This window comes from Phalacrocorax aristotelis, chromosome 4 (genome assembly GCF_949628215.1).
Source record: "Phalacrocorax aristotelis chromosome 4, bGulAri2.1, whole genome shotgun sequence".
Lineage (NCBI taxonomy): Eukaryota > Metazoa > Chordata > Aves > Suliformes > Phalacrocoracidae > Phalacrocorax > Phalacrocorax aristotelis.
Window position 1 is genome coordinate 72971993 of NC_134279.1, and position 23032 is coordinate 72995024.

General features: G+C 48.5%; 1 protein-coding gene across 3 annotated transcripts in view; it reads right to left on the bottom strand.

Moving 5' to 3' along the window:
* Positions 1 to 23032, bottom strand: part of LOC142056695 (homeobox protein HMX1-like) — an 83825-nt gene that overhangs the window by 1386 nt on the left and 59407 nt on the right. Inside the window, exon 1 of one of the 3 annotated variants that reach the window (XM_075091971.1) lies at positions 905 to 1314. The exons of 1 other annotated variant lie outside the window; for it this stretch is intronic. In XM_075091971.1, the coding sequence (XP_074948072.1) occupies positions 905 to 1175 (271 nt within the window). In that variant the 5' untranslated portion in view covers positions 1176 to 1314. Of the gene's footprint in view, positions 1 to 904; positions 1315 to 8119; positions 21177 to 23032 lie in introns of those variants that run through there. One more of the 3 variants, XR_012660415.1, reaches the window with a different exon arrangement.

Sequence of the window (23032 nt, forward strand, 5' to 3'; positions counted from 1 at the left end):
GTGCTTTCTATTTGCAAATTTAAAGGGGAAAAAAAGATATTTCCTACTCCTTATAGAACAGAGGGGGAAAAAAAGAAAATTAAAAAAGCGAGAAAAACAAGGCAGTTGCTTCGGGAGTCGTTTTCTGTTTCTAGAGGTACTTTTGAGAGGAATAAAAAATATTGATAAACCCATCACTGTAAAAAGAAATTCTTCGCATTACAAATCACGCCTCGTCTCCTTGCTGAGCAATCGTGCGAACTCTACAGCTGCTATAGAATCAAAGAGATGCGCCAATATTTTTTCTATCAGGATAAAAATAACCGCCGATCGCGGCCCATAAACTTTTTCAGATGTTAATTTCTGCCCCTGAACCCAGGCTCTCCCTCCCGCGCCCTGTCCGGCGGGACCCCAGCCCCGGCAGGCCGCCGCCGCCGGGGCCGGCTCTGCGGGAAGGAGCGGCGAGGGCCCGGGGCCCCGCACCCAGCCGCTCCCCGGCCTCCCAAATTCCCCGCTGCGCTGCCAGGGTCGGCGCTCCCAGCTTTCCAGCTCGCTGGGGCGTCAAAACAGCCAGACCCCCCTCTTAAAGAGAAAGAGGAGAAAGAAAAAAGGGGGGAAGGCATAAAAGGGAAAAGAAAAAAAAATCCCCGAGCGAGTAAACAACCCCCTGTAGATCTCGGGCGGCGGGGCGGAGGCTCCAGGTGCTGACACACCGGCAGGATTTCGGGAGATGTGCCCTGGGCGGCCGAAATCGGGGAGGCAGGGCGAGGGCTGCGGGGGGCACTCCGCGCATCCCCCTCCGCGTCTGCCCCCAGGGGCCGCGGCGGGACCGGAGACCCCCCGGGGGGAGCAGAGACACCCCCCCCCCCCAACCCGCGCCCCCCCATCCCCGGCCGGCGACTAAGGGTAGGGAAAGGCGACTTACTGTCGGGGCTGGCGCAGCCCAGGAAAGCGGCGTGCGCTCGGCGGTACCAGCCGACGGCGGCGTCGCGGAGGGGGCAGCCCGGGGCGCCGAGGCGCAGCGGAGAGCGCGGCCCGCAGCGGGGACCCCCCCCGCCGCCGCCACCGCCGCCCGCCGCCGCCGCCCGCCGCGCCCCGCCGCCCGCCGTGCCCTCGGTGCCCAGCAGGTCCTCGATGAAGAAGGACGAGACGCGGGCGGAGGTGGAGCCGGCGTTTTCCGTGGCTTCGTCCGGCATGGTCGGAAAGACCTGCGGGAGGGGGGGTCCCGGCTCCGCCGGCGGCTGGGTCCTCGGCTCCCCGCTGCCCCGCGGCCGCCTCCTGCCTCTGCCTAGCCCCGTGGATGCTCTCCTGGTATAAAAGGGTTTTTTTCCGGAGTAATCATTTCAGATCGCGGTTTGCCATCATTTCCTGCAAGCTAGGAGGGGAGGGGGGAGGGGGAGGAGGGGAAGGGAACGGGGAAGGAAAAAAAAAAAAAAGCCACCCGACAACCCATCGGAGGCGCCAGATTCTGCGCGAAAACGATAATAACGAAATAAAAATGTCATGCGAGTTAAACGCCGGGCACGAGCGGGGGGATCCTGCGATGGGAGGAGCGCCGCGGCGCAGGGGATTTCCGCGGGGAAGCGCAGGGCGCGGAGCGCGGCGGGGCCGGGGCGTGCGTGTGTGCGTGGGGGGTGTGCGCGGGGTGTGCGTGGGTGTGCGTGTGTGTGTGTGCGTGTGCAGTGCGGGGTGCGCGTGTGCGCGCGCCGCCGCGGGGCCGCCACTCACGAGCTCCTTATTTAGGTCAATTAAGGAGCAAATCCCGGCGCGGGGGGGGCGGCGGTGCCGGCCCCGCACCCGGGACGCGGCCGGGGGGGGCTCGGCCGCTCCGCGTCGCGGCCCTCCCATTGGCTCCAGCGGGCTCAGCGGGCAGCCCAGCCAGCCAATCCGCGCCGCGGGCATTGCAGTTATATTAATATCATTAATAATAATCAGTAGCACACCCCCCGCCCCCCGCCCCCCCGCTCCCCCCTCCCACCCTCCCCGCCGAGCGCTTTCATGTCTGCGGCGGCGGCGGTGGACGGAGGAGATGCGCCCTCCGCCGCCCAGAGAGCCTGCATCGGCCCCACGGGACCGGCAGCCGCCGCCGCGGGCCGCCGGCGGAGCGGTGAGGTGTTACCCCTCCCGGGGACCCCGGGCTGGGGCAGCGGAACCGGTGGGCGGGAGGCGGGGGGCGGCGGCGGGGGGACATCTGCCCCGGAGAGCAGGCGGCGTCCGTCGCCGCGGGCTGTCCCGCCGGAGGAGGGGGGTGCCCGACACGGGGGGCGGGGGACCCTCGTCTACAGGGTCTCCCGAGGGCCGGCTGGGGACATTTATTTTCCTTTTATATATAAAGGACACAGGCATATGCATATATATGCATATTTGTGTATATCTGTGTATATATATACACACATGCATATAATGTCTGCACAGTTTATTTAAGACAGCCAGCCCCGCTGGTCGCAGGCGGGGCCGTCCCCGCCGCCCCGGGATGCGCTGCCCGCTCCAGCACCCAGCCCACGGCTGCTGGCGTAACCATGCCGCAATCCAACTTTTTTATTTATTATTACTCTGGTAATTCCACTTCATGGAAAGTCGTAAGGCCACCCGCCGCCTGCCCCGTCTTGCCGGGCCCTCGGGAACCGCCCGCCTGGGGACAGGGACCCGCAGCAGCCCCGCAAGCCGCCGGGGCGCCGGGCCGGCAGAGCTGCCCCTGCCTTTTCCCGCGCGACCGCGGGTTTGCAGGGGGACGAGCCGCTCCGGAGCGCACGTCGGAGGCCCGCGGAGGTTTGGGTGAGTACACAGACACCCTGCCATGGTCACCTGCAGGCCAGCGCTCTGCGCGGCCTCCTCTGCCGGGGTATCCCTGCTTGCTCCCCTTTACGCTCCTCCTGGAGAAGCCCCCCCTTTCCCAAGCCCCGCCTCCCCCTCCCGCTTTGAGCGGGGGCGCCCGTTGCGGCCCGGCGGGAGCGTCCGGCGGGGCCGGGGCGCAGCCGGGTGCGGGGCCGGCCCCCCCGGCGCGGAGCTGTCCCGCTCCCTTCCCCCGGGGGGCGGTGGGGACCCCTGCGGTCCCATTTAGGGAAGAAAAAAACCAAACCAAACCAACCAACCAACCAAAAAAACCCAAACCAAACAAAAAAAAAAAAAAAAAAGAAAGGAATAATTCCACTTCCAAAGACTCCAGAACAAAGTAGAAGCAGCCAGAGCTCTGAAGTGGACTCTGGGAAAGTAGGAATACACAGAGGCACACGTTCGGCTTTCTGTCCTACCTGGGCAGAGACCGAGAGAAGTCTGGCGAGCTGTAAACCGGCAGAAAGTGCGTTCGTCACTTGTTGCACAGCACTGATGTGAACGAGCTTTGCTTTTATGCTGAGCCCATCTTGGTGCGCGTTGCTGGGTGGAAAATATGAGTTTGACGGATATGTTTAAGCATCCATAAACCGTCAGGTCTCTTTGACTGGCAGACTCAGAAAATATATGTCTGCTTCCCCGAATAAAGAAAAAAGTATGGACCCTGGTTACTTCTATACTTTTTATATACAATGTGCAGACGATATGCATGTGTCCCATACCCATATTTTATAAAGTGCTCCTACAGTGTGGTCATGCATCTCATGTAATATTATTTGATTTCCATCTAGAAACTTAGAAATAGCATAATAAAATGAATAAGAGTAAATTTGCTCTTGCTTCCTGCCCCCCTTCCCCCCACCGTATTTCTTTAGCATAACTTATAACTGTTGGTGTGCCATACTGCTGACCTGTGTTTGTGAAAAGTCATGTGTACTCAGACATACTGCGGAAACACCACCTCAGGATGAGTATAATTCTATGCCTGCAAATAACAACACTTGCACATACGTGTCCGTGTGTAGGGGGTATTTTTTTTTAAGCTTGTAGTTATGTTTACTTACCTTTCACATCGCTGTAGTCCATGGCCCCTAACACTTTGTGCTTATTATGATGATGAGAAAAAGGGCGTGTGTTTACTGGATGCCTCCCTGCAGACCCCCGGCCGGGCTCCGCGTAGGGAGCAGAAAAAGCAGCCAGTGGCGGTATATTTTCATAATTTCATGTCAGCAAGACGTCCTGGGCCCCTGCCCGCACTCCTCCGCGGGGCTCCGGGCGGCCGCGGCGAGGCAGGACCTCTCCTTCCCCCAGCTCTCACCCACAGCCACCTCTTTGCAGCACAGCCAACCTTTATGTTTTGCAGGCAGCTGAGAGGGGAGGCTTCCCCGGGGCAGCTAGCTCCTGCCTGCCGCCGGCGGGTCGGAAGGGATTTCCCCGTGTTTTCGGCAGAGGTGGCTTTGAGACCACATTTACACTATCGGTGTCGGGCCCCCTTTCTTTTTTCCCCTACCTCTGGCTGTTTCTCTCCCAGGTGCACGTTTTTCTCCAAGGATTTGTAGACCTCCAGGTGCGGGGCAGCCCTGGTAGATGCGGGCGGTGGGCTCTCTCCTGCTGAGCACCCCTGGCTCCCGGTCCGTGGCGGTCACTGGCGTGGGATGCCCGAGGAAATCCCGCCCCGCCACCATCTCCGACGGCCCTTGAGCCTTGGGGCAGGGTTTGCCCGACGTGGGTGCCAAGCACGGCCGGCTGCCACGCAGCGGGCAGGGGCGAGTGGGGGTTTGGGCCGGGCTCCGGAGGGAATCAGCAGACGGAGGGCTACTTCGGGGCCGAAAACGTGTCTGTGAGCGTGAGAAGCGCCTCCAGCGAGCCGCGGCGATGCGGGGCCGGCCGCTCCCGCCGCTGCCCGGGCGGCTCCCGCGCGAACTGGAGCGGGCCTGCCCGCAATGTGAATGCAATTACCCTGCCGGTGTTTGATGTCTCCCCTTGCTCTCCCCCCGCCAGCACTGCCTCGATGTGTCGTAAAATAGAAATGAAATCAAAGACAGGCTTTAGCGCTCGCTACCTAACCTCTGCTCCTCTCTGCTTTTAAGGGCCCGCGGTCCGTTTGGAGCCCGGATCTTTGCAGGAGGCGTTTAACCCCCGGCGCTGCGGGCAGGGGTGGCTTTCTGGGAGGGGGAATCATCTCTCCCTTCTCCGTGCTGGACAGACCGCTCAGCTCCTGTCACCCTCCTAACACATCAGATGGCAGCGCTGCGGGTAAGGAAATCCTTGGCCAACATCTGCCTCTGGTTGATATATTTATATATGTGTGTGTGTACATGTGTGTGTATATATATATGTATGTATATACTTACAAATAAAAATAGTTTTTTAGCCAGGTTCGGTTTAGCTATAAAAATAAAACAAATAAAAGTCATATTCGCGTCTTCAGTAAACTGTCGGGAGCCGCCAAAACGCAAAAGCAGATACAAGGATGCAAAAGCAGGGTTTTTGGGGTCCAACGCTCCTTGCAGAGAGGCAGAGGTGGTGGTGGGATGGTTTGGATACCTACTTAAAAAAAACAAACAACAACCCACAAAAAAGCCAAACCATTAAAAAAAAGGTCAACCAGAAGATAGTTGCTCGGCCTCTAAAGCTCTGTGTAACATCTTCCTCCTCCTCCTCCTCCTCCTTCTCCCGGGGACTGCTGGGGGAAAGGGGTCCGCTCCGCTCCCGGGGGAGCCACCAAAACCCCTCCCGCCGGGGGACCTCCCGTCCCTGCATGGAGTTCGCCAGGTCTCTGCTCCGGCTCCGCCGCCTCCCAAAAGCCGCGGGTGCGGAGCAGGCCCCGGGGGTGGGGGGTGGCGTCACGTCCCGCTGGCCCTTGCTGGGACAAGCAGAGTGGGCATTTCAGGGGGGTGTCCCGCCAGACACCCCTCCTGCCCCGCCTGGGTGAGGGTCCTGCGGATATCATCTCACGGGGATACCCCATTTTGGGTGGCCTTTCCAGCAGGGAACCCTCAAGGACAACCCGGCCATGGGACCCCCTTTTTTCCTGCAGGTAGAAAACCCTAAATCCCTCCAAATGTGGGTTAAATAGCACTTCAGTGCAGCAACACTTCGTGCAATTGCTTTTTGAATTTGCAGTTAATTTTAAGGGGGGTCCCTGAAGATGGGGAAACAGAGAAACCGATAGTTATGGTTTAAGATTTTTTGTTGGTTTGGTGTTCCTTTTTTTCAGTAAATTATCTCTATAAACCCAACCCTACTGGATTGTTCACGGAGTGATACTGGCAGAGAACTTTTCCCCTTTCAAGGACCCTGCACAGCCCATGCTGATTCCCATGAATGTATTCATTATTCACAGATAGTCGCTAAGTGCTCTGGATGGAACCTTCCAGCCCGTAGCGTGTCCTGACTGTCCGTGATGCTTATTTATTGCTTGTTATAGATGTCTTACAATTAGGAGCATGAATCGCGTTGCTTAAGTGCTGTTTCCTTGCTAAGTGAGGGGTACTTTAGCCCATGATAAATTACCAAACTGGGGAATAACCTTGGGTATGTGAATATATTAACGAAGAAAACACTTTGAGAATGATTTTGGGGAGTATCTATGCCCATGTGTTAAAATTCCAGAGCCCTTTCAGAAATATTTATTAGTTGTCTGACTGGAGACGGGGAGAGAGGGAGAAAATGGATCATCAGCAAATTATGTGATATCTTAAAAAAAGGTAGTCCCTACTGAGAAGAGCTAACAATTATAATACAGTCCTGTTTTAAAGAGACTTTTCCAGAAAGGTCTTTGGCACTGATTTCCTTACACAATTTTAACTTTTTTTTTTTTTTTTTTTTTGTATGTACAGTGAGAGAATGCATGGTTTTATTGGTACTGGTTAGGGTCAGCCACAGGAGAATTATGGAGGTCATGTGAAATAGGTGCCAATAAAGCTTTTATTATTGTTATACAGACAAAAGAGCATTATGGAAAAAGATCCTTACCAGACTAACCACGGATATTTTGTTCTGCTAACAATCAAGTTGGAAAATACGGAGACACAGTAAAAAAAAAAAAGTGACTTTTCAGAGCTATTGAGCATTAACCTATTATCCATAAGACTTTTGGAATTATTTTCCCTCAGAAAATGAAGGTCTCCTGAAATTAAGCACTGTACAGAGCTCTTGATTTTGCCTAAACCAAAAGATTTTGGGGGAAAAATATTGCACTGTCACAACCTAACGTAATTTTATAAATTTTGAAATAATGTTTTATATTTTATTTTTGTGTTATGCAATATAAGAGAATGAAACTAGTTTTTTAATTAACAAGGTAGGCTTTATCTCTGGTTTGTACCTCCCCACAGTTTGAACGTGAAGGTTTTCAGCCAGAGTTTGAAGTTGAGGATTCTGAGGTAAAATTTCATTAAAATTCTGTTCTCCTTCCCTCATCCAATCTTGGATGATTTTAGTGGAGTATTAAACCATTGTCAAGGACAATGTAATGAATTTCCCTGTGTGTTGATACATCGGATTCTTAGATCAAACTTCAAAAACAGTTGGAGCTTAGTAAATTGAGTAAAAACTCATACCTTCTTAAATCTGATTGACTCAGGAGTTTTAGATTCATTCCAGGACACAGCCAAATTCAGCCAGAGAAAGTATTAAGAACTTAAAGTACAAAACATCCTTTGTATTTATACAGTTGTGTAAAAGGAAAATTGATGCATAGATCAAAGTTAGCCCCCAAGTAACATTAACATTGGGGCAAAAATTACACTACCTTTTGCACTTTGATAGTCAAATGATTCAAACTGTGTATTCTAAGGGAAATATTTAAGAAAACTTGTGAAAGTTACATGGAGCTTTAGTACATGAGAAAAAATCACCTATATTTGTGAGTTATATTAATAAGAAGCAAGTGAGCTCTGCATAGATAAAAACAGAAAGCATCTCCTTTCCACTGACTTGTAATTCAATAATCATAAAAGAGGACACCTTATCAGCTTTAAAACTGCCATTAGGTCAAGGAAACCAGTTTTCATTGTCATGAAAGATGAAGAAAATTATACTTTTGCAAATCACATTTGAGCAAGGCATGTAGATTTCCCCCCAAAAAAACTTCTACCACCAATGATATATATACAAATGTAAAACCATGAATTTCTGAATCAGTTCAGAAATAATCTTTATAGAAATCAAAGAGTAGTTAGAGTTTATGTGAGTCATTAAAACCTGGGGATGAATGTAATTTTCAAATTGTTCTGTAATGTACTGTAAATGGTTTTGCAGTGCTCCAGCGTATGTGGAGATACATATCCAGAGATAGATACAGTTACATACTTACAAATATGTTTATTATGGTATAGAAAAATTACATTTTCACATAGCATGAAAGTAGTGTTGAAATGCTTTTAAAAAGGACTGGACCTAGTCAGACTTAATATTGTAGTGAACTCAGATCCCAATGTAAATACATGGAAACCCCAAATGCATTCACTTTCTTGTCCTGAATTATTTTGTTATCAAGTCTGATTAGCCCTAGAAAACCCTGAAGCAGTAGGAAGGCTCGGTCAAACACTGAGTGAACTCGGTGGTAAAGCTCTGTTTGCTTTCTCTCGGCAAGCAGCACTGAGATGTGCTATCTTCCCCAGGATCTCAGTGGGGCTCAGCAGGAAACCCAGCCGTATCAGCTCCTTCTCATAAGATTCCCCTTTGACTTCACAAACTCCCCGAGTTGTGTTAGGACGGAGCGAGCCAGTTCCCACAGTAATTCCTCATGAAACCTGAACACCACGGCCCACATTCTGCCCTTGTGAGGACATGAGAAGTCAACCTAGAAATTTACACAGGCCTCTGGCTATGAATAATAAAATCTACACTGCAGTTATGTGAAATTGGAGCGATAAGTGGACTTGCTGCAGGAAAATTTCCATATCACACTTTGTAAATCCTTGTCTTACCCAGAAGAAGCTAAAGTATTGATTTAAATGGAGACTGTACTGGAGAGATGGGCAAGGACTGCTGAAGGTGAACCTTCACTGTGCGTCACAGGGGTACGTCCTACCGACTAATTAGGAAGAGGCACCCATGCCCCTTTTATCTCCTTCTCTCATGCAAAATTCTCCTCTCACATCTACTGGGGGCCATGAATCAGACTAAGTGGAGACCCCTACATCTAACCTTTTCATCCTATGCTTCTCTTAAAGAAAAAGCATATTTAGCTAACATTGTCCACTCCTGAAGGGGGGTAACTGTCATATAAAAATGTCAGATGAATCACTTCCCATGTCTGCTTCCTTCTGCTGGTCCTGGGAAGGCTTTCTTGCCACTTTGTGACAATACATACCATGGCGCAGATGGGTGAAGGGCAGCCCTGCAGAGCGGTGCAGCTAACTGAATTTTGTAAGGGGAGGGCACTCAGTGGGAGATATGACTGCTCTCTTCAGTAAGCATGCTGTTATAGCGTGGCGTCTCCACTCCAGGCCACAGATAACTTGGTCTTCCCTTGTTCTGCTCAAATGTTTCATGTGACTTGGCTTTCTTGGCTGAGCGTGTATGGGCAAGCTCAAAAGGATCATGCCACAGGCTTAGGCAAATGCCTGTCCATAGTCTTCACCATAAACTTACTCCCTGACAGATTTTGGCCTTTCAGTCCCCTTCCAGACTGTGACAGGGCATTTATAGCATAGTAAAGTCCTTGGACTGATCCTGGTAGGTATCAGACCACCCTGTTTTGGAGTGGGAAAGCATGTAGTCTGCAGAGCCAAGCTGTGTCGTGCCACTTGCTCTTAGGACTAGAGGATGGGGCTAGCTTCAGGCCAATCTGAAGCACCAAAAATCCTGTCGTTCACCTGGCAAGGGACAGCAGTTTCCTTGGATAGTAGGAAGAAAAGGTGCCATGTTGTTATGGTGTGCAGTTAATGGTAGTTTTGGTAGGCAGTGTGTATTTTGCAAAAAAAAGTCCCTCTTGCCTTCACGCCCTCCTCTCCCCAGCCAGTATCCTTGCAAAAGCCTGGCAAACACCAGCCCTTTAGCAGTATTTATAGCTATATCTCTATCTGATGAGCCACTCTCTAAAAGTAGGCTAACTCAAAACATACCACATCACTGCTTGGAAATGCAGATGTGAAAGGATATCTGGTTCTAATATACAGATCACCTTATGGTGTGGCAGGTTTCAGTTTCCACAATAGAGAGTGCATTTGTGCTAGGAGTGATTTAGGCCATTTGGGACCTTCAAAAGCAGAAACCCTTCATGAACCTTATTGGAAATGACTACACTTGGTGAAAAAAAAAAAAAGGGGAAGAGAAACTAGAGGGGTGATCCAAGATCACACACATCTAAAGAGTGGAAAGGAAGCCTTTTCCAAAATGTTGCTCTTTCTCACAGAAAACGCCTAAGTTGAGTGTGAGACAAGTATGTCCATTCCTTTGTTGAGCTATGAAGTCCTGCTATTGCTGGTGGAACTGACATCTTATTATGAAAGGCCACCTGGTTTAGTTCAACACAGTCTGTTTATTAAATATTAACAGTATTGCCCATAATCTTTTCTATTGAATTTTCCATGTTGCTTTTCTTTTGCTGAGGGAGGCAATGAAGAGGACAACAAAGCAGGCTTTTCCTTTCAGATACACCTGGTGGATTTGAGCTCTGATATTTCTCTTTCTCTCACTGCACGGAAATCCCTTAGGAAGAGGAAAATATCAGCATAAAGATTGGCTGTGCAGATTGGAAAGAAGGATTTTGCCCTTGGGTCCAAAGGCTGGAATGTTTTCTGCAGATCATAGACTCCATAAAACATATGTACTTAATAAATAAGCAAACAAGGCTTGTGCTCGAGTGGGGCTGCCATGCAGTGAAGGAGAACAACATTTGGCAAGTCGGGGTCGGGGTGTTGACACTCAGGTCCCTTTTATCCCAGAGCCACTTTTTTGCAAATATCTAGTTTTATTCTTCACACCGACTGTACTGTTGAGGTGCATGAGAGGAATGTTTCAGAAGCCTATTCCCAGTGATCTGAAATGGTGTTTCCTCACAAAGCTGATTGTCCCATGCAGAAAATGGTCAGAGAGGTAAACCCGATGAACTAAGAAGGCTCTCCCTTATTCACATCTACTGTCTCACTGTCTGCACAGGTCAGCAGGGAAAACAATGGAGGGGAAGTAGCTGGAACCATGCCAGCACTCCGGAGTTTTGGCACCCCTCAGCAGGAGCTTGGGGTCTTTTTGTATCCCTCCGCTCTGGAGCTGTCAGCAGGTAACACACTCTGTCGTATATCTCAGAGCTGCTGAAACACTATGTGCTCTGTCTCCACCTTTTGCAGAGCTTGCCTGACCCTGCCTTGCTTCTTATTTAGGGTGAGGTAGTTTCAATCCCCTCTGCAGCCCCGACAGGTCATCCAGGCTTGGTCAGGCCTAAGAAGCTGTCCTCTTACATTTAGCAAAAGAGAAACATGTCCACCATCTGCTTGCAATTGCTTTCTAAGATGCCAAGGGTAGCCTTTGCTTTCGCATGTCTCCTGAACATTCGACAATCAGGATATTCAGACTGTGCGGGATCTTATCGATACTTTTGGGTTGTCAGACCAAAGGCCTGAATACCACCAGCTCTCCACATGGTTTGGCTGGGATGGAGGATAAGCGCATTAAACAAGGTGGCTGTCCACAGCAGCAAGCACGTTTCCAGTGTTCCGTGATGCCCACTTGGGGCAGGAGCCAGCCAGAAGTCAGATATTAAGTCTGATAGATTTGTCTTGACTTTTCTCTATGAGGGGGCAAGAAGGGAACCTGCAGAAGGTGACCCATATCCCCTCTCCGTGCACCCCTACTTGGCAGGGATGAACACTACTGCAAGTGCTGCCGAAGGTCACTGTAGAGGACAATGACATTAAACCAAACACCTAACTTCTAGCCGGTTGATGCTGGTTGAAATGAAGCCTTCTTTTATTTCTTCATTTTATGGCTGCTTCTAGCTGGAATATTTCCTTCCCCTTCCTCCATTAGTGCCTTTTAGTGTGAAGAACAGCAAAAGCAGACTAAGGACCTGACTCATCACTCCATCTTTTGCTCATCCTTAAAAATCACAGAATCACAGATTCACAGAATGGTAGGGGTTGGAAGGGGCCTCTGGAGATCATCTTGTCCAACCCCACTGCTTGAGCAGGAACACCCAGAGCAGGGGGCACAGGAACGCGTCCAGACGGGGTTTGAATGTCTCCAGGGAAGGGACTCCACAACCTCCCTGGGCAGCCTGTGCCCCTGCTCTGGCACCCGCACAGGAAAGGAGTCTTTTTCTCATTTTGAGGTGGAATTTCCTGTGTTCCATCTTGTGCCCATTGCCCCTTGGCCTGTCATTGGGCATCACTGAAAAGAGTCCAGCCCCATCCTTTTGACACCCACCCTTTAGATATTTATAAGTATTGATGAGATCCCCCCTCAGTCTTCTCTTCTCCAGGCTAAACAAACCCAGGTCTCTCAGCCTTTCCTCATAAGGGAGACGCTCCAGTCCCCTGATCATCTTGGTAGCTCCCCGCTGGACTTGTTCAAGCAGTTCCATGTCCTTCTCAAGTGAAGGGGCCCAAAACTGGACACAGTACCCCAAATGTGGTCTCACTGGGGCAGAGTAGAGGGGGAGGATAACCTCTCTCAACCTGCTGGCCACACTCCTTTTAATGCACCCCAGGATACCGTTGCCCTTCTTGGCCACAATGACACATTGCTGGCTCAGGGTCACCTCGCTGCCCACCAGCACTCCCACGTCCTTCTCAGCAGAGCCGCTTTCCAGTAGTTCAGCCCCCAGCCTGTACTGGTGCGGGGGGTTGCTCCTCCCCAGGGGCAGGACCCTACACTTGCTCTTGTTGAATTCCGTGAGGTTCCCCTGGGCCCAGCTCTCCAGCCTGTCCAGGTCTCGCTGAATGGCAGCATGGCCTTCTGGTGTATCAGCCACTCCTCCCAGCTTGTATCATCAGCGAACTTGCTGAGGTTACACTCTGTCCCATCATCCAGGTCATTGATGCATATGTTAAACAGGACTGGACCCAGCACAGACCCCTGGGGTCTTTACCCCAGGATATGTATGCATATAGCCTCAAAACTATGCCATGCAAAGGTACACGGCAGCCATTGCCTTACATAAAATGGCAAGTTTTATGTGACTGTGATTAAATTATTACCTGGTGTAGCGAAGTCAAAGTCAAGTTCAGTTGAGGATAAAAACCACAGTGTTTATTTAGATTTGTTATTTTAGTCTACAGGGAAAAAACCAATTTTTTCATCTGGAACTCTTCATTTCCAGGATGATTTTAATTGTTTTATTAAGCACAACAACTATATTATTCTCAATTAACTATGTTTGGTTATGTGTATCTTAACCTTATGTTCAATTCAGAAGAAAAAAAGCTGAAAATGAAATATTTCCTTGGGGTTTGTGATGGTCATTGAAGTCTTGTGGGCATCTTTGGGATCACCAGTGGATTAAAAAGACTTTGATTCTGAGTGAGAAACAGCAAGCATAATTTTGTCTGATGCTGAGTTGTTGTTTTCTGTCCTTTGCCGATATTCTGAGAGTTCCTACATTCAGGTTTTCCCTTTTGATATATCTACTAAGGCCAATTTTAAAAAATTGGAAATCAACTGAGATTTGGCTCAAAAAAAAGGTACCTTAGTCTTACAAGGTACAAATTTAAGCGTGCATTATCCTTGAGAAAGCTGACTGGGGAATCTCAGCTACTTCTTTCCATAAGGACCAAGTCTACAGTTTGCATGAGGCACAGGAAGGATTAATCAGGATTTAAGTAGTACTTGCACCTTGCTGATCCTAAGCAACCCTCAGTGTTATTTAGAGAGCTTTGGGAGCCTTGCTGACACCTATCGAGGATTTACAAATTCTTTAGATTAGATTTAAATTCAGATTAATATTCCAGATTAGATTATTACTACTAATTTTGCAAACACTGATGGATCCTAAAGGTTTTATCTGTACATAATCAGAAATTAAGCAGGATATGTAGAAAGAGACTATTTAAAATTCTACCATAATCAGCATGTTTAGGAAAGAAGTATAAAAATCTTAAGGCTGTCTTTCACAGAGACAGTATCTGGGGACAGTAGTTTGGATGTGGATGAGAGCTGAGGAGAGTAATCTAGAATATGTACCTTTCCCTGTGTTGGGAATATTCTGAATAAGTGTCTGGATCTGACCTATTTCAAGACCATGATCTTTGACCATAGGCCACATGGTCGTTGTTCTGGACTTGATTTATGTCTATTCTGCAGTCTTATCTGATGTTTCTCCAAGGTGCGCATTTAGCCAGACTTCCTTGGTATGAAACAGTACACCTGTAAAGCAATACACGGGAAAATGTTTTTGCTAGCAGGAATCAGCATTTGCACCTTTTCCTTGTGTAAATAAAATCAACAACAACAAAAAAGTATCTGATGACTCTGCACTTATTTTGAAAAAGATTAAAATATATATCTTTCATTTCCCCCCCCCTTTAGTCTCCTCGTCTTGTACTGGATTGTTCTCTCAGGGTGTTTTAATCTGCTTTCAAAATGCGTGCCTGTATTTACTTGCATGGAAGAAAATGCAAATATTAACGTAAGCGAAACCAAAGCGAAGATAAGATAACATAGAAGAAGAACATCTTCGTTAACCCTCGCCCATATATATGATGTGTAGATGAGTTTTAATTGCTTACATTCCAGGGCAGGTAGCTACCGCGCTGGGTCAGCGTAAATGAGGAACAAACCGGCCTTGTCACAGTGCCACCTCGAGGACAAATCCCTCCCCGGATCAAGCACAGACCTCTGCAAAGCGCTTTCAACCCGGACCGAGGGGTGCGTTTTTCTCATTTCCCTTACTAGAAGCGTGGCCAAAGTGAAACACGGGTGAGGTCCGCGGTGTTAAACGGCTCCAAAGCGGCCCTGATACTGCGGGAGCCATTGGGATGTTCACAGATGTTGCGAAAGCATAGCGCATGTAACCGATCTCAAATAAAAATGATTGCTGTGGTCTAGATGGATTAAGACTTTTCCTAGCAGTTCTGTATTGCACAATCCAAATGCATAATAAACTTAGATCTGTACGTTTGCCAAGTTGCAATTTATAAATAAAAGGATTCAGAGCAAGCCAATTTTCCTATTTAGTTTTAATAGCTAATACTCTGAAAACGTCAAGGCTAATTAAACTGTTCATTGTCCTGCTGCATTTAATTATTCAGATATTGATCTAACATCTTAACACACAAGACAAAACCGTGACATATTTTATATTTGGAAATGGAAAAAATAGGAAGCAGACCTGGTCTAAAAATGATTTAGCAGTTAATAACTGAACTCAGAGAACAGTGTTTCCAAGTGTTGAGTTTTTCATGAGCTACACAGTCTTTGTCTATTAAAAAAAGAAGAAAAAAGAAAAATTAAAAAAGACAAAAAGGGGAAGAAAAAACCCAAACCCTTACAGAATATTGCTACAAAGCCCGCCTCAATTTTTACATCTAGTTGAAAAAATCCTACACAGCACATTGCCAAAACCATGCGTCCATACCAAGATGAAGACAAGACATTTGGCTAGGGAGGTTGGAGGAATCCTGTGTCCAAGTTCTGACCCTACCTGAGACAACTTCTGACCTTGGACTGATAAATATTTAGCCTGTCTTGTTCCACCACCACCTGAAAACTGAGCCTCATATGTTTCCTTCTTTTACTGTTGTCTAAATTTAGGTCACCATCTTCCTGATATGGGACTTGGTCTTGCTGGGTGCTTAGCCTTGGGTCTAAAATAGAACCCCCACCACAACACAGAGCAAACCACACCGTATGGACAACCCACCAATAAGGTTCTTCTGAAAGAATGAGTTTGTGTTCCTCCTTTGGTTCTTATTTTTTCCCCTTTTAATGCTTTGGAAATATCATCACATTCTTGGGAAGCATTCTCATTACTTCTTTGGAAAAGCTGTTTTCTCTCTCCCAACCAGAATCTGTGAGGCCTTTGGAGAATGAGAAACACAGATGTTTTGGGTCTGCCAGCACTTCCTTTTTTATTACTACACACAGCAGAAGAACAGAACCTGGGTTATCTGGAGTGGAAATCATCTATAATTTACAGCTAGCCTAGACACCCTAAACTGTACAGAAACATCTGAACCTAGCACACAGCCTGTCTCATCCACAGGACACATTTACCGGATGCACTGTGCGTTAAAAAAGCCTACTACCCTCCACTGACTGTGAGGACGTCCCATGGGGACTGGCTGAGGTACATGTCCAGAACATAGTTACCTTGCTTAAATGTGGCTACTTAGTGCCCTTTGATATTCCTAAAGACATCCAAGATACTTGCATAGGGCTTCAAATATGACACAGAACTGCTGGGAGACTCAGGTGATGCCAGAGCAGGACCTTTCAATGTTATATGGCTCAAATGACATTAGACATATTGCTTTGGCAACCGATTTCCACCTGAAAAGACAACGAGAGAAATGCCATCATTAATGTCTGTATTTTGTTCAGAGGACACACTGAAAGATGAAGTGATTCATCAAATCATAAGCAACTATTCACTCTGGATTTGATTCTGCCTGCTGCATGTAAGTCCTGTGGCCAGAAGCTCCCTGGGGTGAGGGCTATGTGCGCCTTCTACTGATCAAGAAAGCCACCAACCATCATAGAGCAATTCAGTTGCATTAGCTGTCTATTTACAGTCCCTCTAGTGATGCTCAGAAGGTCTCCTTGGACTTGGTTTGGGGAAAAAGTAAGAAAGGTAATGAAATTACCGTAAGACAATGAGCTGCACAGGCAGGCCTCTGTGCAAACCTCTCAGGTACTCCTGACTCCTCTGAAGTGGAGACTTCATTGCAAGACTACCTTGGATTGCTGACCCTGCTCTGGGGACCTCTTCACACAGGGCAGCACAGACCAGGGACTTGGGAGAGGCAAAGCCAAAGCTGTTGCAGTGGGGGATCATAGGAGATGGCAACAGGCTGTAGGAAGGGCTTCCTATGCCTTAATCTGTTGCACTTCCGTTCAAGACTGTGACCCTACAAGCTGTTAAGGTCCTATGGCTTGTAATTAGATAGTGCTGGGATAATATTTTTCTTGGGAGGAAGTAAATTTAAACTTCTAAAAAGCACCATGTATTTCAGTACAATGGCTCGGCAGGGGGTTGACTTAAAGCCTGCCATTTGGGAGACATCCGCATCATGCAAAATGCAGCGTGCTTTGCTTTGTATCCGGAGAAAACACAGCTCTCCCCTTAATTGGATCTAGCACAAGTTATAGGTAGAATACAGGAAAGACACAAAATAGCACATGGCATATGGTCATTATTGCACAATTCACTGGCTGGTGACTCGGTATGCTGCGCCTCCAATTTACAGTAACTGACACCAGATAATGCAGTTGGGATTAATCCAGGCCTTATGAAGTGTTCCAAAAACTCAAAGCTAATTACTATGCTTGAGATTCCCAGATTGGCATATGGTGTTAAAACCCATTGTGCAATTCAGAAGAAAACATAAATTCTGCAAGAACTGTACTTTGCCAGAAAGAGAGCCTTCCCCTCAGATTATTTACTGCTAATTGCAGGGAAGTGTCGTACATATGCCAGTACATTTCTTTTTGAATCTACTAGTCCAGTTCCTGGTGCCCTTTTAAAACCTACCTTATTAAAACCAGCAGAAGAAAATCTGGTTCCCAGTCAGGCCAAGAGAGTAGAATTGGCTGTCATAAACTATAGCAGATCACTTTGCATTCGCATTAAAATCAAGCTTAGTAACATTAAAGTTCCTACATAGTGGGAAATTCCACTTTAAATTCCTTCAACATCTGTTGAAAAAAAAAAATCAGCTGTGTCTATTTCCCTTCAACTTCTCTTTTCCTTAGGGTGCTCGGTGCACAGATGCAAGTTTATAAAGGCTGTACTCAGGGTGAGGTGTGAGGAGGGTGAGCAGAAGGACTGCAGCCAGGCTGAACTGGGGCAGTGAGATCTGCTGATAGGTGTCGGGACTGAAATTTCACCTTACCAGAAATTGTTTTAACACAGTGAAATTATTCTAAAATTGAGTTGCTTGTTAAGCCTTTTCTCAATGCATCCTTGCTGTTCAGATTTTGGAATTGGAGCTGGAGCAATCTGCTGTTACACGGCTTTGGGTGAGCAAAATTTATTTTCATAATATAACATTTTACTGCAGCTCTCCGAGACCTGAGTTCTGCCATCTAAACAGCACCATCTTCAGGCACAATTTAAAATCTATCAATTACCTAGCAGCGACCCAGCCGTTCCTCATGTTGGGAATGCTCTTTTTCTGGTGCCGTAGTTGCAGTTCTCCTCCTGTTTTCCCCTGGGCACTGTCTTTAAGTCTCGACACTTGTCAAAATTAGGCTATCATCAACTCAAAATGCGACAACCAACCTCCTCCCAGCTGCACCCTTTGTGTCTCTATGACCGAATCTCTCCTCAGATGGACTCTTAAATTTTCTTTAAATTGTTTTACCATTATACCTGTTTCATTCTGTTTATTTCAATTATTTCTTGTGGTTTGTTTTTTTTCCCAATCTCCTCGATAGAAAGACCTACTTTATTTTCATTGGTAGGTTCAAACGGCACATTTTAAGTCGCTGTTTTTAACCTTGAAAGAAACAAAGAGATTTCTAGACCAATTATATTTCATTATCTACTTGACTTGAATATAGGTTTTTAATCCAAGCAAAATCTAGTTAAGTAAAAAGAAATACATAAGTTATTAGGCTCCGGCAGCTGTCTTTGTTTCATACGTAAACCAAACAAATCTGGGCTTGGTGAGCGCTGAAATCACAAGAAAATGCAACCAGAGGTACTCTTCGTAATGTCATCGTAACCGCCTGCTGTTATTTCCCCTAACGAAATGTCATTTGCATTGTTTATTCCTCAGTTTAGTTCTCTTCTGCGGTCCGTAGGCAAAGCGGCGGCAGCGACCTGCACAGCAGGTCTGTGTTCCGTTACGGCGCGGTGTGCTGGAGCTGCTGGGAAGTGCAGGGGGGACAGGCAGAGCCCGTCCCTGTGTCGCCCACCGCCCACCCACGGTCTCTGTGCAAGGCGGGTTGTAAAGCGACTTACGGGGGTGTTCAGCCTCTAAGAAACACAGTAACTCTTTCTACTCTTTGTTTGCCAGGTAATACATGGAGAAAAGACGCAGTTCCCCTTTCCTGCCCTCTCGTTGCGAAGAGAAGAATGATGCTGAACTCTAGGGAGGGTCTCCACACCCAGCGTTGCCTCCTCCACCAAGTTTTCCCCGAATCCATAGGACCTCTTGAGCTGTGGGGACTTGCAGCACTGATGGGAAAGCACACGTTCTCTTGCCTTTGCATCGTTAGACCAACAACATGGTGACACTTGAGGCTTTCGTTAGTCTTTATTTGGGAAAGAAAAAATCTTCAGTGCTGAAACTACCAGATTTGCCCATTTTCAGTACATACAGTTTTACAGCAAGGAGATAATTTAATCGAAGGGTTCTCAGCAAAATGATGGTTAACCTCTGCATGGCGTCTGTAGGAAATATTGCAGTAGGCAGCATGTTACAGGGTGCATTTTAACGCATGCACTTGACGGACACAGCCACGGAGTGAACGATCACCAAATGAAAGAGAAGCAAATGCTTTCGGGGCAGGCCTGTCCTGGGGTCCCGGGGTCCGAGGGGCACGGGAGGTCCTGGACGGAGCCCCCCGGGTCGTGTCAGCGCGGGTGTGTGTGGGGGCGGAGTGGCTGGAAACCCAGACGTGTAGCTCTCCAGACATTGCATTTGTTTAGAGGACAGGGTGGGCAGAGCCGGGCCGGGCGGTACCGCCGTGCCTCGCCCCCGTGACCCCGGATGAGAGGCTGGGGGGAAAGGGGTGCACGTAGGGATGGGTCCTGGTGTCAAAGTGGGGCAGCAAGATGGTCACCCGCCCCGGACGGGAACTGGGCTGTTCGTAATGAAGGGGCTTTTGATGTCCTGCAGTCAATGACAAAAATCTGCCAGCTCCCCCACCCCAAACTTTCCTGGGCCCTACTTCTGGGCGAGAGATCGCCTTTGTGGGTTAATTTAAGGAGACGGAAGAGGCTGCGGTACCGGCCGGGAGGGCAGGGAAGGGGTGGGAAAGTACGGAGGCATGCCGGAGGGGCCGGCCGGGGGCAGAGGGGCAGCGCAGAGCCCCCCACGCCCCCACCCCTTCTGCAGGCCGATGTTCAGCCCGGCCCCAAACCCGCCCCGCCGCTTCTGGGGAAGGAGAATGCCACCCGTGTCTGTGTCCGCCCCGTCGGTCAGGCCCGGCTCGCACGGGAGCCGCAGGTCCCGCACCTCCTGCATGATCGTGTCCAGGCCCGGGGCCAGCTCCCGGCCGTGCCTGGGGGCAGCGCAGGGGTCCCCGCGGCTGCATTTAAAGCTGCCGTGTCCTCCCCCGCCCCGAGCGGGGCTGCCGTCGGGTGGGAGCGCAGGAGACATCCCGAAGCCCTCCCCGACAGTCCGGACCCATCCCCGGCCGCGGGGCGCCTCCAGCTCCCCCTCGCTCCTCCGGCGGCACCGGGGACCCGGGCTGCTGCACCAGGCGCCTATTTCCGCTCCTGAGAGTAATCAGGGGCAGAGGAAAGGATTTTGTGGTTTGGTTTTTTTTTTAAATGTTATTTTTTTAAGAAAACCCATTTTTCAAGTTAATTTCTTTTCGTCACAGCCACTCGGCTCTGGAGCCCCAGGTTTCATGGCCTCCCTTAGGAAGACTTAATGAAGTGATAGCACCCCTCCCGAAGCATTTGGGGTCCCCACCACCCTCCCCGCGAGGAGCCGGGGCAAGCAGGGACCGGGCAGTCCCGGGGGCTAAGCGGGACCGGCGCAGCCCGCCTCTTCGGCGGTGAGAACAGACTTCTCGCCCCACCAAAAGCAGCTTCTCCGCCCAGCTGGGAGAATTCGTTCAGCGCCCAGTGCCCCCGGGGGGGCCGGGCCGCCCCTCCGCGGCACCCCCGCCCCAGGGCCACCCTTCCCGGCGGGGCCCCGCGTCCCAGCCCGATGCGGTACCCGAGCCGCGGCTTCTGCCTGAGGAGTAACCCAGTCCCGACCGGCCGGGTGCTGCTTGTTCGATCGCTTCCCCTCGCCCCCGGATAAACTGATGAAAATCCCGTGAATTTCTAAGGCTAACGCAGAGCAGAGCACGATGCAAGGCGAGGGGACCCTCACAGAGCCCTCCCGAAGGAGGACCGTCTCAATAATTTCACTTCAGGAATCTGTGTCTTCCCTCCTTTGGTTTTATCCCAAAGCCGGGAGATTTTTTGGTGGTTTTTTGTTGTTGTTGTTGTTGGTGGTGGTGGTGGTGGTGTTTGTTTTGTTGTTGTTGTTGGTTTTTTTTAAATTTATTTTTAGAGGTGTTGCTGTCTTTATTGGCTGTTCGGGAAATGAAAAAGAAAAAGATAACATTTCCAGAATATGTGGTTTCATTCAGATAAAGTTCTTAGACTTTTCCCCCCACCCTCAGCTAGCACTCCCTGGGACTGGACCAAACAGGGTCTGGTCTTAAATTAATATACAAAACCAAGGTGACTATCCAAGATAAAAGATAAATACCCAGCTATGCAGGTGTCATGTAGGAAGCCCCTGAATCCTGGCGTTCACTAATCTTTTCTAGGTTTGACTTTATGAATCCAAAGGTCTTTTAACATAAGTTTTGATGCTTCTCTACTGTGCTCATCCTCAGTAATTTCCTTGCTCTGGTGCCTTGCTCCCATCCTCCACATCGGAAACTTCTACCGTCCTTTTTTTGTGCGTGTATGAAAATCGATAGCAGAAGTATTTTCCTCTGGGAAAAATCCCATAGAGATATGCCCTGCTCCCTGTGAGCCGTGACAACTGCGCCTGAGCAGGGCCACAGACCCCATGAAACGCCAATGACAGCTGACTTTCTGCACACAGTTTGCAGCAGATTTTCTCCTCTCACTTCTGCACCCACACCTTCATCCTCTTTTCCTCATCACCGGGTCTCTGCAGAGCCCTTCCTCAGCCAAACCTGTTGGTTACTACCCAGTGTTTTGTTTTTATGCTGGTTTACCCGGCTCTCACTGCCTTTCACATCACTTCTCCAGCTTTTTGTTTTCTTCCTACCCAGAAAGTGTTGGCAGCTGTTTCTGAACTCTGTTCTGTCCCATAATATTGTCACATTGACAATATTTTTAAAAAAGCAGATTTAAATAAAATGTATAAAGGATAAACAGAATAAAACATATGCCAGATCCTTCCATTCTTGAAGGTGAGCTCTGCCTCTTCTCCCTCTTGGAGAGTCTTCTGGAGTCAGATATTATTCTGAGTTGGTATTTAAGTTATCAGTGGTCTCAGAAGTCACGTCAGAATATTGCTGACAGAATTTCCTGCCCCATAGAAAACAAGCACCTAACTATAACTTCCGTAGCAACAGAGATGCTGACCTGATTCTTTTGTGCCACATCTAGAATATCACTATTGCCAAAGATTAACATTGTCTGTGCTTGCACAGCCTTGTGAGATACAAACCAAAGGTCACTTTTGGGGTAGGCTGTAACCTCTGGCTGTCTCCTGGCAATGTGATATGTTGTTAATGGACTTTGGTATTAGGGAGATGCAAATCTGTTCATACTCTGAACACCTCTGAGGTTTTGCATTTTGGAGCTTTTCCCGTTTTGTAAGACATTTAAGCCCCAATTCTTTCTGAAATAAGTTTTGGTTGCTTGGGAACTCATTAATATCAGCGTGAAATCTTACCTACAAAGTTCATCAGAGTGAGGAAATGCTGGAATTAACTTTGCAAATTTGCTCTTTATGATCATGTTTTTGAAAAGCCAGACCTACAAGTAATTAGTGTTAAGAACACACAAAAAATTAGGGAAGACTGAAGTAATTGCCCAGACTTTGGTACTCCAAAACACAAACCACATGTTTTCAGGGACTAGGTTTGAACATCAAGCTGAGTTAATTCAGATCTGATCCTATATGTAATTATGGATAACATACAGGACCGATTCCATGCCCCACTAGTAGATCTGCATGTTTGCGGTATCTGCATCTTTTTGATGAGGAAGAGAAAATTAAGCTTAGTGCAAAAACATTTGTATCACACATCTGGATGAAAATGTCTATATGATGTGTGTGGCAACATTATTTCTGGCCAAGAAATAATTTCTCTTTCTTTTAAGAGATGCAGATGCTTTAAGCAGGGATGGCCACACGCTTGCTCTTGAACAGTCCAAGTGCACCTCTTCTACCTGGGCCAT